The sequence below is a fragment of the Struthio camelus genome, chromosome 5 (genome assembly GCF_040807025.1).
Source record: "Struthio camelus isolate bStrCam1 chromosome 5, bStrCam1.hap1, whole genome shotgun sequence".
NCBI classification, from domain to species: domain Eukaryota; kingdom Metazoa; phylum Chordata; class Aves; order Struthioniformes; family Struthionidae; genus Struthio; species Struthio camelus.
The window spans coordinates 64,677,443-64,689,500 of NC_090946.1; the positions used below are offsets into that span (position 1 = coordinate 64,677,443).

The following is a 12,058-nucleotide window of genomic DNA, read 5'->3' on the forward strand; positions in this document are numbered from 1 at the left end:
TGCAAGACTCTGAGTTTGCAGGATGTGATGCATGTTACTTTTGTAAAGCATCCTTGCAAGTTAAGAACTTACTATGTTCTCTTAAACTATCTAAAAGAATTCGTACATGGTATTTCAGTTTTCCCAGTAGAAAAAATACTAGCTCAATATAGAAATGCTGATTCACATATCATTACCATTTGTCAAGTAAAAACACATTGTCCACTTACATACTGTTAATATTGTTTGGGGAGAAGGATGGGTTTTTCTCTATTCAGATTACTTGCTAATGAAAGAGTTGGCTTTCAGTTCTTCTTATGAATACGTTGTGAGTGGTCATGTATTAGCTGATCTTCCAGTGAGTACTGTGAACATCTGTACTTCTGGATGAAACCTTATGTACTGTTGGTTGTAATTGTTGTACTCTAGGACATGTATGGACTGATATCTGGTTGGTAACTAATGCCCAAACTGATGCTTTTTAAAAGGCTTTTCTAAAATGCCATACTTGGATTTTGGGAAATTTTAAAACAAAAACTAAAAATAAGAATCCATATATGTGTAGTCTCAATTCTGCTACATACTAAGTTTTGGTAGGAAGATGAGTGTTACATAACTGCTGGTTTTGTTTTAATTCTGGCATTTTATCTACTGCATTGGTAACGTTCATGTATATTTTTGACCAAATGGAAAGGCACTTGGTTTTTTCCCCCTCCCCTCTCTTCCCTGATAACTTCTTTCCCTTTTGTATGGAAAGCTTATTTGTGGAGAGAATTTGTCTGTAGCTCAGCTTTTGGGTCTCAGCTTTCTCCCGTGGAAAGAACAGAATTCAGCATTAGAAAGGAATGGAATTGCTTTCGATGGAAGCAAAGTCAGCTACCTATACTTTTTCACACCTTTCCTGAATATTCTCTTTCATTTCCTTTAAACCTCTTTTCCAACAGGAGGTTTAGAATGCCCATATTATAGAAGGGAGTTGTCCTAAAATGATCTGTCCCTAACAGTATGGTTATCAACTCCCAAAGTCTCTAGACAGTGATATAAATAGATTCATTTTAATGAAGTCTTGAGAAGCAGAAATACAAGTAATTATCTTTTCTGTAAAGAAACCATATTGACTGACCCCTATAATTGAAGGAGAAAATGCTCCAGGGGATTTTCCATGAACTCAGATTCTCTAAACATGGGAAAGCAAACAGCCCATCGTTTTCATATAATCAGAAAATCCCTTTCAGCAGCAGAATGGAAGAGAAATAGAGAGAATGAGGAACAGATGGTCAGGAACAGGGCCATCATTTGCCATGTCATGTTCTAAGTAGAAGCTAGGTATATCAAAATACATCAATTTTTCCTGTACTTGTGCAAATTCAAATCTTAGATCTGACATAGTCAGTGTAACAAAAGTCGAGACTGCACATAAAATGGTAACAGGCAAGGTGAAAGAAAAGTTTGTCCTTAGTTTGTAGGAGTGTTTTTTACTTGAGCAGATTTTTCTTAGATGAAGACGTTGTAAAAGGATAACAGTCATGGTAACTACTGTTTGTCAGATGGGACCTGGGCTCCAGTGTGCAAACTGTTACAGTGAAATAAATGTATCTTGAATCTTCAAAAGCAATAAAATATTTTTCAGGAGATAGTGATAAAATCATCAATAAATGATTCAAATAGTCTGTCTAATTTCAGCCATAATAACTCATGGGTTTCATCCAACATCTTTAAAGTTTATTAAGTTCAATAACAGTGAAATAATTTAGTTCCTATCTTTCTCTTTCCTCACTCCATGTAGCAGGGGGGGAAAAGTTACAGAAGATTCTCTTCCACCTTTGCCTGTAGGTCTGGTTTGCCTCGTGAGTCAAAGTGGGTTTCATTCTACATCCCAGGTTTTAGGCAAAACAAGGATAGGATCTCTTGGAGAAACAATCATGAAGATTTTTTTCCTCCTTCCTTCTCCTTTTCTTCCAAAAATTTTAAATAGTATAAATTGAGATTGTGGGACATATAACTTATTGGTTTTGCATTGGTTTTTTTTCCTCCCAGAAAGATGAATTATCCTCTGCTGAAATACAATTGTAGGCTAAGCTATTGCTTTACTCAGTGAAAGATGTATTGATGTGCTTTAAGATGCTCCTGGTAAGTTATGCCCCACGGAGGGAATAAAGCATAATTACCATATTTAAAGTTTTCCTGTGGCTTTCACATAGTTTGAAGTTGCATTTCTAACTTTTGCCTCCTATATACTCTTGCGTGAGGCTATGTTTTATAATACATGTGCAGGTAAATTTCACCTACTTGTGCCAACCAAAGTTTTTAGATCTTTCTCATGGGAAGATGGAATATCATGAAACTCTATTTCAGACCCTTGTCGGCAGCAGTATAATTGCTTCAAGTTGAGGTGAGAAGTTTAAGCTGTTTGTCAGAGCAATCAGATCAGGAATGTTTTAGTATCAAGCAGTGGCTAATTTTAACTCCATAGGATGACATTTTGTTAGGGGAAGGGAGGGACAAGCTGGATAAATTGGATTTGGACTTGAAAATTTTTGGAAAAGTGGGGTTATAAGGTTAATTAGCCCAATGAATCAGTGAATCTGTGCTTCATGCTCTATTATAGTAAGGCTTGGGTTGCTTGTCCTGTTCTCCCCACCCTGCCCCTTAGTGATCTGACCTCAGCAGATAAAACCTTTCTGCAACAGTTTCTCTGTGTTATTGGTCTGTCAGATTTCAGGTTTGTTAATCTTGTACATGTTACAGAACTCTTACAGCCCTACTGAAAAAGGGATGAGCTAAAATAATATACTTACGGGTAGTTCTTTAAACTATGACTGGGTTACAAGATAGGGAATTCATATAAGCATTTTCTAAGTTGTTCAGAAATTATTCAGGAACTGTTGAAACCCTCTGAAAAAAACCTGCAAAGTAGGGGCTAAGTAGTTTTTGATAAACAGTTATTTCTAGTTCAGTTTTCTTTTCAGTGCATGTATTCAAATCAAAGAAAGAAACTGACTGTTCAGTCGACTAATAGCATGCAGAAAATCTGTGTTCATACAAGAAGTTAAGACAGGTTCCAGCTGAGTTCAGATGAACCTAAAGGCAGAGTGGAACTACGTGTACTATACATACACCAGTTTCATGAACTATGTTAGGCTTCAGTTATCTCCCTTTCTGTAGAGCGTTTTTTCCTCAGCCATTCTAACAATTTGTGAAAATGAATTAAAATATATTTCATTATCTCTGGTGGAAATCAATTTTACCTTTAACTGTGGGATGAGACTGTCTAATCCCATGCTGTGTCTAATCCCATTGCCCACTTGAACAATGGGCAAATAAGATGGAAGTTTGCTTTAATAAAAGTTAAAGCATTTTGGAAAAAAGGAACAGTTCACTTAGCAGTTTTAGTTATAGGCTAGCTAATGTTTGCAGTCTGACAGCCATTATTTCAGTTTTTTAAAAATGCACAAAAGGATCTGTAACATGTCGCATATGAATAGGTCTCTTCCTTGTGAAGAGCTCTGCTCACTGTTCTGTTGTCATGCCACACCGAAGAACAAATGGACCTTTTCCTTGTAACTTCAGATATTCAGTGCTGGATATTTTGTCCAATTTTTCACCGTACTCCCAATTCCAACTCATTGAAATTATATTTAGGAGACATTCATAGTGATTTTGGGAAACTAGTAACTTTCTTTACATTCACACTGGTGTTCAGTGTTGACTAAAACGGGAAAAACTGCAGGATATTGTAAGTTTGCCTCTAATTCCGGTCTGTTCAGATATTTAGTTTTATCATATGACTAGGAACAAATCACTTAAAGATGTGGGATAGCTTTCATTTATCTTTCCTTGTGCTAGTGACCGAGTGCCTGAAAGAAGAGATTAGTGTTTTGTCCATCTAAGCTAAAGGAATCTTTTATTACTCCAAGCTCCCCTACAAGGACCTGTTGTGCCAGAAAAGCCCTGGGAAAATGTTACTGCCCTTTGCCTCTACCTTTCTCCCTCCTTTTCTTCTCTTTCAAAAGTCCTAGAATTCTCTACTTCCTCTACTGTGTAATTAAAATATTCACGAAAGAATTAAGATTAGGGAAAATGACTTGTGGGGAAGTCATTCGTATTTTTTCAGTAACTTCCTTTTTTTCCCTAATGGATGATGCATAGCTGTATGGAACTTGTGTGCTTTCTAAAGTTTGAAAGAACTTGTCTCGAAGTGTCTGATTTGAATTATTAGAGAACTTCAAGTCCTCTCAGCATGCTTAATATGGTACAAACCTTAAGAGAATACTCTTGCTTCTGAGGAGATGACATTTAGAAGCCAGTTCCTAGGAATACTAATATTTCCAATAGAAAATATTTCACTTATTAGACTGAACACTCACAGTGATGGTAAACATGGATTATAAATGTGTTTAGAAGTTTAACTTTCAGTGTGTGAAGCAGCAAGTACACAGTGTCACTGTAGTTCACGTACCAGGATTTTTTGTGGACAAGTCAGACTATGTTGGCATCAGTTTCCTTCCTAGGTGTAACTCAAATCATTATTATCTCAGGTTGCAGCTCTCTTGAAAGAGAGCTTCATTTCAGACACCTCCTCATATGGCTTCGCAGAGCCCAAGTGTTACACTTGGGTACACTGCAGAACTGTTTTTCTTTGGTTTCTTTTATAGCAGTCATGAAGAAATTTAGCATTTTTACCAGAGAAACTTGATTTACAAAATCACCATTTAATTTTACCACTTCCGTATATTCTAGTAGATTCACAGACTTGAAGGTCACTAGAGTCTCTGGGCTAAGAGAAGTCTTCTAGAATATGCCTGAGATCATTAGCTGAGGGCATCACAAGATGGCAAATTTACCACTTAATATTTTGTTTCAACAGTTAGTCAACCCAAGAGTTTGAAAAAGCACCTTATTTGGGTTATTCTTTTTCAGGAAAGACGTATGATGCACACTCTAGTTTTTGCACATCTTGCATATGATTTCATCTTCTGCTGAGTGCAAAACTTGTAGCTAAAGTCTGAGGAAGTGTAACAATAAGTAGTTATCCTAAGAGATCAAAATTAAGGTTGCACATAATCTTCAGCATTTTTCCTTTAGACTATTTCTTCCAAACTGTTTTCAATTACCAGCAGAAAATGAGAGAAATGGAGTTGCAGGGAGAAACTATTAATTTTATTATGCATGATATGTGTAGCTTACATCTTTCTTTTGCTGTAGGGAGTAACATGCACATTTTGCATGTGGCAGTCCTGAAAACAAAGATTAAGATCGTTTCTACTCTGAATGACAAAGCACCTCATTAATTTTTAGCAGATAACAGTTGTTGCATACAAATTGCATGTTATAAACCCTTTGCGAATTGCTGCTTTGAACAGCTGTAGTTGTTCACTTCTACTTGTTGGTTGAACAGCAGAAACTCGTTTGAGGGCAACAGATACATCTTCAGAACAGTTATGGAATGTAGAAAAATAACTTATCTGGTAGATGATAGAACTGTTTAATATCTTGACAGATAAACTACATTGGTACTATAATCTCCTGCACTCTTGTATAATTTATTAACAGATCAGATTTTTTTCAGGATGCCACAGTAAAAAAGGCTATTAAAAAACTGAATGCTCATACTGGTAGTACTAAGATGAGAGCCGTTCAGAATCTGTAGATCCATGTGTATAATTCAGGAGTTCCTTGGAAGTAAAATAAATAATGATTCAGACTGGTGTTTGGGAGATAAGGAGACAGCAGACTGTCTTACTTAGCTAGATATTTATACTAATTTTTTTTGTGCTTTGCTGGTAGTAATTAGATTTCTATTTCCTTTTAGAATCTTTCAGATGAGTGCTCCTATTTTATCATATAAAGTTCTCTTCTCAGCTCTGTTTTCACATCTCACTTGTACTTTTGCTAATACATCTCACCTGTACACAGGTTGGCCTGATCTTGTGAAAGCACAGCATTTCGTTTAGAAGGCTTGAGAATTGATTCTATATCATTTTGGCTTTACCTCATTGAGAACTTTCTTTTAACAGATTCATATTACACTAATCAATTTTTAGTACTGGTAAAGGAGCAAGCTGCTCACTGTAGTCAGGGAAAATCATGTAATTTGTGATTTAGATATCACACACTTCACTGAGGAAATCTGCTGTACTGAGAACTTGCATATATAGTCATTAAGTTTTTAGCATAATTTGGAAAAAGCCTGACAGAAGTGTAAAGGACTACTTTTGTCATCACATCAACACTTTGAAAAACAAGCAAATCATGCTTTTAAATTGCAGTACAACATATACAGCTCTGTGAGCCCTCCTACCAGTTCCCCAATACCTTAAGCACTCTCTTAAATTCCCATCATAGCAGAGGACTTCTTTCAGTGGCTTGTGAATTTCCAAGGTCCAGAGCCACACAAAGGGGGAAGAGGCCCAAAGGCCAGGAGGATCTGTAGCTATTTTTTAGTGTGTATATGGAGGTAGCAGGCTGTGCACTTTTTAAATATGGCAGTGTCTATCTGAGAAACCTCAGTTGATGTGCTCTAAACTGAATTTTAATCTGTTTCAGGAATAATTTTACACATACCTTGTTTATAGTAGTATCAGATGTTTTATAAATCCAACAGCACCTGATTAATAGAATAAGTTTCCAAGTACATTCATAGTTATCTTAAGGAAAACTTAATTTTTAGGATCATCACAGTGGACTAGAACTCAATAATTGAATTAAGTATTGAAGCCTCTCAGAAGCTTTAAGGGATGACTTACGTTATTTCTGTACCTCTGAGTCTCTGTCTGTATGTTCGGCTGAATTAAAGTGACGGCCAATGGCAGTGAAGATAGGTCCAGGCTGCGTGATGTACTCCGGATCCCAGATTTCAATGCTCAAGTGGGGCTGGATTTGCTCTGTCATATATAGAGGTCAGTAATCAAATCTGAATATGTAAGCCTTAGTGCTTCTTCCAACATTAGCTTTATTCTGTGCCCAGACTTCTGGGTTTAACTTCAGAATTGCTGTTTACTGCAGCAAGATTGATGGAAAGGTAGTATTTGCTATGTTATAAGGTATTCACCTAAAATACAAAAGGCACACTTGACTTTCAGGCAAGAGGCTGATGAAAGAAGCTTCAGGAGATAATGGTGCTGTTACTTTTAAAGGGATCATTCAGTCTAGATATCCCAGAAGCCCAGAGAGAGCTTTCGGCAGTGCACTGTCAATTGGATGCTAAAGTTTCATCAGCTCTGCAAAGCCTCTTCATTCTTTGTTCTTGGAAATCACCTATGCAGGGTTACCAAAAGCCACCCAGCTGCTTATTCCATCCATAAACTATATCATGGTTTTAAACCAGGGGAAGAAATGGATGCTTGCTTTGTTTGTTGTCCTTCTATAACATTATGTGAAAGATGGCATTTTTTGCGTAGGCTGTGCTTTCTCTGGTGACTTTGTTTCTGTGACTTGTAACTCCCCTGTCAGTCTTTATAAACTCTAAATGTAGAGACTTTTTTCTCCATGTCAAGCAGATTTGATTTTGTTGTAATTTAAAGTTTTTATTCTGTCTTAATCTCTTACCACCATAAATTGACACTTTGGTAAAACACTTTTATGGTTGGGGCATGTATCACTGCAACATACAGAACTACAGTACTCCTAGCATTAAACTTACTCTAACAGCACGTGAAAAGGGGTGCTTTGTAGGAAAACTCTCCCAGCCACATGTTTAACTGGCTTGGCATCCCTCACAGAGGGAGCTATTGTAAAAGGTGATCCATTTATTACTGCTCCTGTCACTTTCTTACTTCTATTCTTTCTGCTAGTAATTCTCACTTCATATTTTGAGAACTGGTATTGGGTCCCATAAACCTGGAATTTGCACAGTAATAAGCATCATCAATAGATTATCTACACTTGAGATTGACAAACACGTAGCAAATCCTCCTTATCTAGCATACATGTATGTCATATATAGAGAAGCCTTGTTTTCATAAATGAAGTACTGTCATCCTCAGTAAATTCAGTTTAATCTATGCATTGTACAGATTAATATTACCATCTTCCTTCAGGGCTTATTTTGTAGATACGGAGATGAGCCAGGCTAGGTTTATGTAACAAATGAGACAGATCATTCTGAAAGGAATCAAGGAATTTTTTCTGTGTATCAGTAGACTGCGAGAAGTAAAATAACAACTTGGCTTCTTAAACAAGCTGATTTTCTGCAATATGTATATAGTAGGAAGAAGAGCCTAGAGCAGGATGCAGAGCTATTGGTTGGCTCCTGCTGCTTTGCCTTTTCTCCTTCTCAAGAGCGTGAAAACAGGAGTGGCTTCTGTGCTCTCAGAAGTGGAGGGAAGGAAACATCTCCTGCAAACCTATTGCTCATCTAAAGATGTAATGTTTAGAGAAGTGAGGTGTGAACTTGAACATTTCTGAGTTCGTGTAGGGTCATTTTTTAGATACTAAATTCTTACCGTCCCTGTGAAGAATACTATAATCCTTATGCATAATTTCATTGACTTAAGAGATAAGCAGCACAAAACTTACTGCCTCTAGGCCAAAGCAGTTTTGGTTGGGTGACGGTTCTTGTATGCTGTCTGAAATAAACTTCTCTTACAGCTGGGGGGATGATGTCAGGTTATGATATTTACATTTTAAAAATAACATTTAGGGGAAAAGCAAAGCCTTTTATAATCTATAATTAAATCTTACCACTTGAAGAAACAAACAAAAAACTGAATAAATACTTTCAGTAAGCTGAAGTTGCCTATAAATATGATGCGATAACCAGTGGGAGTTTTGACCTTTCTCTTCCTCCCAAGGAAGAGGAGGAGGAGGATCAAAATGTCACATTTAAGTGAATTTTTCATGAGCATGTTTCTCTTTTGGCTTACAGATCGCCCATGGATTTGGAATATTCCTTACACGAACGCCCCTGATACGCATGGAAATATGTGGGTTCCATCGTGAAAGTTTCCAGTGCTCTGTGGTATTTCACCAACTGATGCTGAGCCTTCCACACTAGATGTGAGGCTGCTTGCTTCTGTTTTTAAGCTATGATGGCTAATTTCTAGTTGAAAGAATTACTTAAATATTGATAATGGGAACATTCTTGGAGAATCTGTGACTATGTTGTTATAAATTGACTCAACACTGCATTTTTAAATACCTTTTGTATGTTTTTTCCTTACTGTGGTTCCAATATGCTTTGCAAGGTTAAAATGAGCGTAGACTGTTCTCAGAGATTCCCTCTGCATTTTTAGCTGTAATAGATTTAAAATTTGCTGTACTAAGACTGTCATTGGTAGCTCTAATAAAAGTTTTCTTAATGTAAAATTTGAAGTAAAAATAAAGTCAATCTTGTTTATATATCTTGTTCTATCTTCTAAGTGTGTACATTTCAAATTGAATTGAACCTTTGCTTTGGTAATTATCACTTAAAACAGCAAGTATCAGATCTTGTGTTAGGTTTTCTTGCAGTATGTCATGTCAATTACTTCCTAATACTTTTTTCTTTTTTTCCTCTTTATCCTTGCAGCAGACATCCAAGTACTATCCAAAATATTAAGTTCAAGGGGATGGACTTGTATGCTGGGGAGTAGTCTTAAATAGTGCTTATAGGATATATGGGTAGCTGTTTCAGTGCCACATCTTCTGTTTTGCAATCTCATTCTCCAGGATGGTTTGGAGTACGCTGGGAGTGTACTTCTGCCTAATGTTTATTTAATATTTTTTGCAATTCTGTCCTTGTTTTATTCAAAAGTTACTTTAGAAAAGGTCATTGTTATTACTTTATCTAGTTTTGAGAACTTGCCAAATAATGTAAGCAAAGTGAGGTCAGGATGCTGTTGGGATGTCTATGGAACAGACGGGAAGATCTGTTTGTTCTCTCTCTCCCCTCTATTCTGTAAGCATAAATTTCCTATTTATACTGCATGCAATAATTGATTCTATACCTGATGAGCCTAAAGAGATGGGGATCAGGTGAAGTAACCAGTAAGTAGAGGAGGGTGCTCTGAAAACATATGATAACTTCATAGCCATTGTTACATTCTCTTTTTAACTTGAATTATTTTCATGATTCATTCTGTGAGAATTAAAGTAGTTCCAAGTAGACAGATGTCTTCATATGGAGAAAACTTTAGGATTCCTGGAAGGCAGGTTAACAATTAATAGACATTGATCATGAATTTCAAGAATATTGTGATTTATTAATGGTACCTATGAACATTTCTGGTTTTGCATATGGTGATTTGACTAGTTCAAAGGCTTTCATGCTTAAGTTCCTGAAAACTGAAAAATTCCATCTGGAATTCAACATGCTATTATTTTGGTTCTCCAGTGCTCAGATTAATCCACTGTTGGAAGATCATCCCAAAGTCTGTTATGGGAACAAATAAATGAAGTGATTCATTCTGCTAGAAAACTCAGGAAATCTTTCAGCACAGAGCTGTGGCCCAAAGCAACTTGTACTATATGGTATAAGCTTGTGAAGTGAGGCACTCCTGAGTGGCAGAGTTAGAAGGAAAGACTAGAGGCTGTTAGTTCAGTTTGCTTAGCAATATGCGGAGTGAGGTGAATTAATGTTTCAAATAAAGGTTGGGCTTGGCTTAAATAGGTATGCATGTTGGTTCTATTTAAACTTATGCTCTTCCAGAAAAGTTTAAAAAAAAAGCATATTGGAATAGCCAGAAAAGATGTTAATATTTTGTTGTACTATCTAATTCCACAGACATTCCTACTGTCATCAATAAAATTTGTCACTTTACCACTATAGAAAAGGAAAACCTCTTTTGAAGAGATTGTCCAAAGATGCTAAAATTTCAGGCTAGCAACAGTCTCTTGCAGTTGTTGCAGGATGAATGACTACCTTACAGTCCCTGACTGTGAGGGTTTCATGTGGGGCAAGGGGAGGGGAGGAGGGTGAGAAGGAGACTTACTGCATGACTCCACAACTTCATTTAAAGATGAAAATGTACTGCCCAAATCATAATGGTACAAAGCAACAATTCTTAACAGAAACTTAGCTCAACCAGAATGCTTTTTGTTTTTAATAACACTAAAAGTTATGCTAATGATAACTACTTAGTAAAAAGACAAAGCCAGCTAACTTATATTGTAATTACCAAAATGAATGAACTAGGCAAACCAATTCTTGTTGATCTTACCCATTGTTACCTCAGTTGCCAGTCTACCCTCAATCCTAGGCAAGTAACTAGAGAGGGGGGCAGTTGGCAGACCTGCTGTCAACCATGTAGAGCCACAGGTGGCCTCTGGGGCCAACCTATTTATACCCTTCAGAGGAAGGTGGAGGTGGAGTCACTAATGACTTTACTCTTGCAGTTGTGAAGGAGGAGTTAATTCCAGACCACAATAATTAACACTGCCCCAGCTGTGAGAGGAGGCTTTGTTTCTTAAGGACCTGATGCCTAAGCAGGCCTTATCTCAAAGTCTTATGATCCTTCCATCTGGAATATGAGGCACAGGAATGCAGACTGCTTGTAATCCCAGCACCTCCCTCACAGCAGTCAAGCCTAAACTGAACCCAAACACAGCTGTGCTTGATGACATATTGGAGCTGTCCAGAAAGCTATTGACAGAACATCGTCAGCCAGAAAATACTGTTTAATTAAAAGTTTCTACAGGCATTCTCAAGATGTGCAGCCTCTCAGGCACCAGAACAGACTGAAGTACATTTCCAAAGTGTTAGAATAAAAATTTAGAACTCTTCCTGTGCAGGATACTTTAAAATTCCATTTTTCATACTATTGTTTTTGTTACATGACATTATTTCACAATATTCCTGTTTTCACTCACATTGCATTTAATTCTAGTAGGTGGTTAAACCGTATATGATCATTTGTGTCTAGAAGATGGATGAATTTCAGAATTTTGTCAGGAGGAATGTAAGAGTCCTAGCATTTGGAAAGAAACCTATGAAAAAGGCGAAGGAAAAAACAGACAACCTATTCCAACCCACATGAATGGGTAATTGGATAATTCAGGTGACACTCATGCTGTGTGGTTTTTGGTTAAAGTGATATTTAGATATGTTAGACCCATGTGCATCTCATTTATTTTTAAAATGTTTTACTTGGAGGGGGGAAAA

General features: G+C 36.9%; 1 protein-coding gene across 2 annotated transcripts in view; it reads left to right on the forward strand.

Annotated features, from left to right (window-relative positions):
• TDP1 (tyrosyl-DNA phosphodiesterase 1) overlaps window positions 1-9,318 on the forward strand; it is a 56,806-nt gene extending 47,488 nt beyond the window's left edge. For both annotated transcript variants that reach the window (XR_011141611.1, XM_068946792.1), the window contains one exon: window positions 8,846-9,318. Coding sequence is in view for 1 of the 2 variants with exons in the window: in XM_068946792.1 (XP_068802893.1) it covers window positions 8,846-8,919 (74 nt within the window). In the remaining variant the exon portion in view is untranslated. The remainder of the gene's footprint in view (window positions 1-8,845) is intronic.
• The last annotated feature ends 2,740 nt before the right edge of the window (window positions 9,319-12,058 follow it).